This window comes from Trichinella spiralis (assembly GCF_000181795.1).
Source record: "Trichinella spiralis strain ISS 195 chromosome Unknown Scfld2783, whole genome shotgun sequence".
NCBI classification, from domain to species: Eukaryota; Metazoa; Nematoda; class Enoplea; order Trichinellida; family Trichinellidae; genus Trichinella; species Trichinella spiralis.
In genome coordinates this window covers 1-773 of record NW_003529722.1, presented here as the reverse complement: position 1 = coordinate 773, position 773 = coordinate 1, and the positions used below count along the sequence as shown (strand labels likewise).

The 773-nt window shown below is 39.3% G+C and overlaps 1 protein-coding gene across 1 annotated transcript; it reads right to left on the bottom strand.

The window, feature by feature from the left end:
- Positions 1-352: 352 nt before the first annotated feature.
- Tsp_13704 (hypothetical protein) lies at positions 353-704 on the bottom strand (the record flags this gene model as incomplete). Its single annotated transcript, XM_003368271.1, has 2 exons — positions 353-589; positions 617-704. Coding segments are annotated over 2 exons (325 nt in total), but the record flags the coding sequence as incomplete, so codon positions are not given.
- Between the last annotated feature and the right edge of the window lie 69 nt (positions 705-773).

Below are 773 nucleotides of genomic sequence, written 5' to 3'. Positions count from 1 at the left end.
TCATTATTGTCTGTTGTAATGTTGCAATGTCACGATATAGCAAATGGTATAGTCATAATTCAGAAAAAACAATACAAAAAATATGTTAAATAGTTATTTTTATTATTCACTAGCTAACAGCAGCAACAAGAACAATAACAGCCAACAACAACAAAAAACAACAGTGAACGGCATTAACAAAATGGAAACAACGAAAAAGCAAGAAAGGAAATAATATAATACAGTACAATACTATACTATATATATATATATAATACAATACAATACAATACAACACAATAAAATACAGTGCACCACTTGGAAGGCGGCATTAAATCGGCTCCGGCGTTAAATACATTAAAGCTTCTAGGAACTACTGTAGCGTTCGTCTACCGTTGGTGTATTCACCCGTATATCGTGCAACCTGTCGTTGCTTTTGAGCATATACCTTGTTAACCCGTCTTAAGTCACCAACGGTAGCCTTTCCTGATAGCACTTGCTGAATTAGGGTGTCCATCACACCCTGTTCCGCTATCAGGAGCTGGAGCAGTTCATATAACCCGTTATGACTTTTAGCCGCTTTTCTGTTGAGCCGATTGTGCCAACCTTCCTAGTGGTTATTGGTTCCGATATTTACATTATATACATCCAAAGCGGCAGTCGCTCGTCGGTCATCCACTCCTGCCGAAAGTATTGGAATAGAGCGGCCAAAGTACCCGTAGTGCCTGTTTTCAGCAGTCTAACACTCTATCATTTTCCGGTTCAGAAGGAAAAGCGGGGCCAGGAGCATTCTT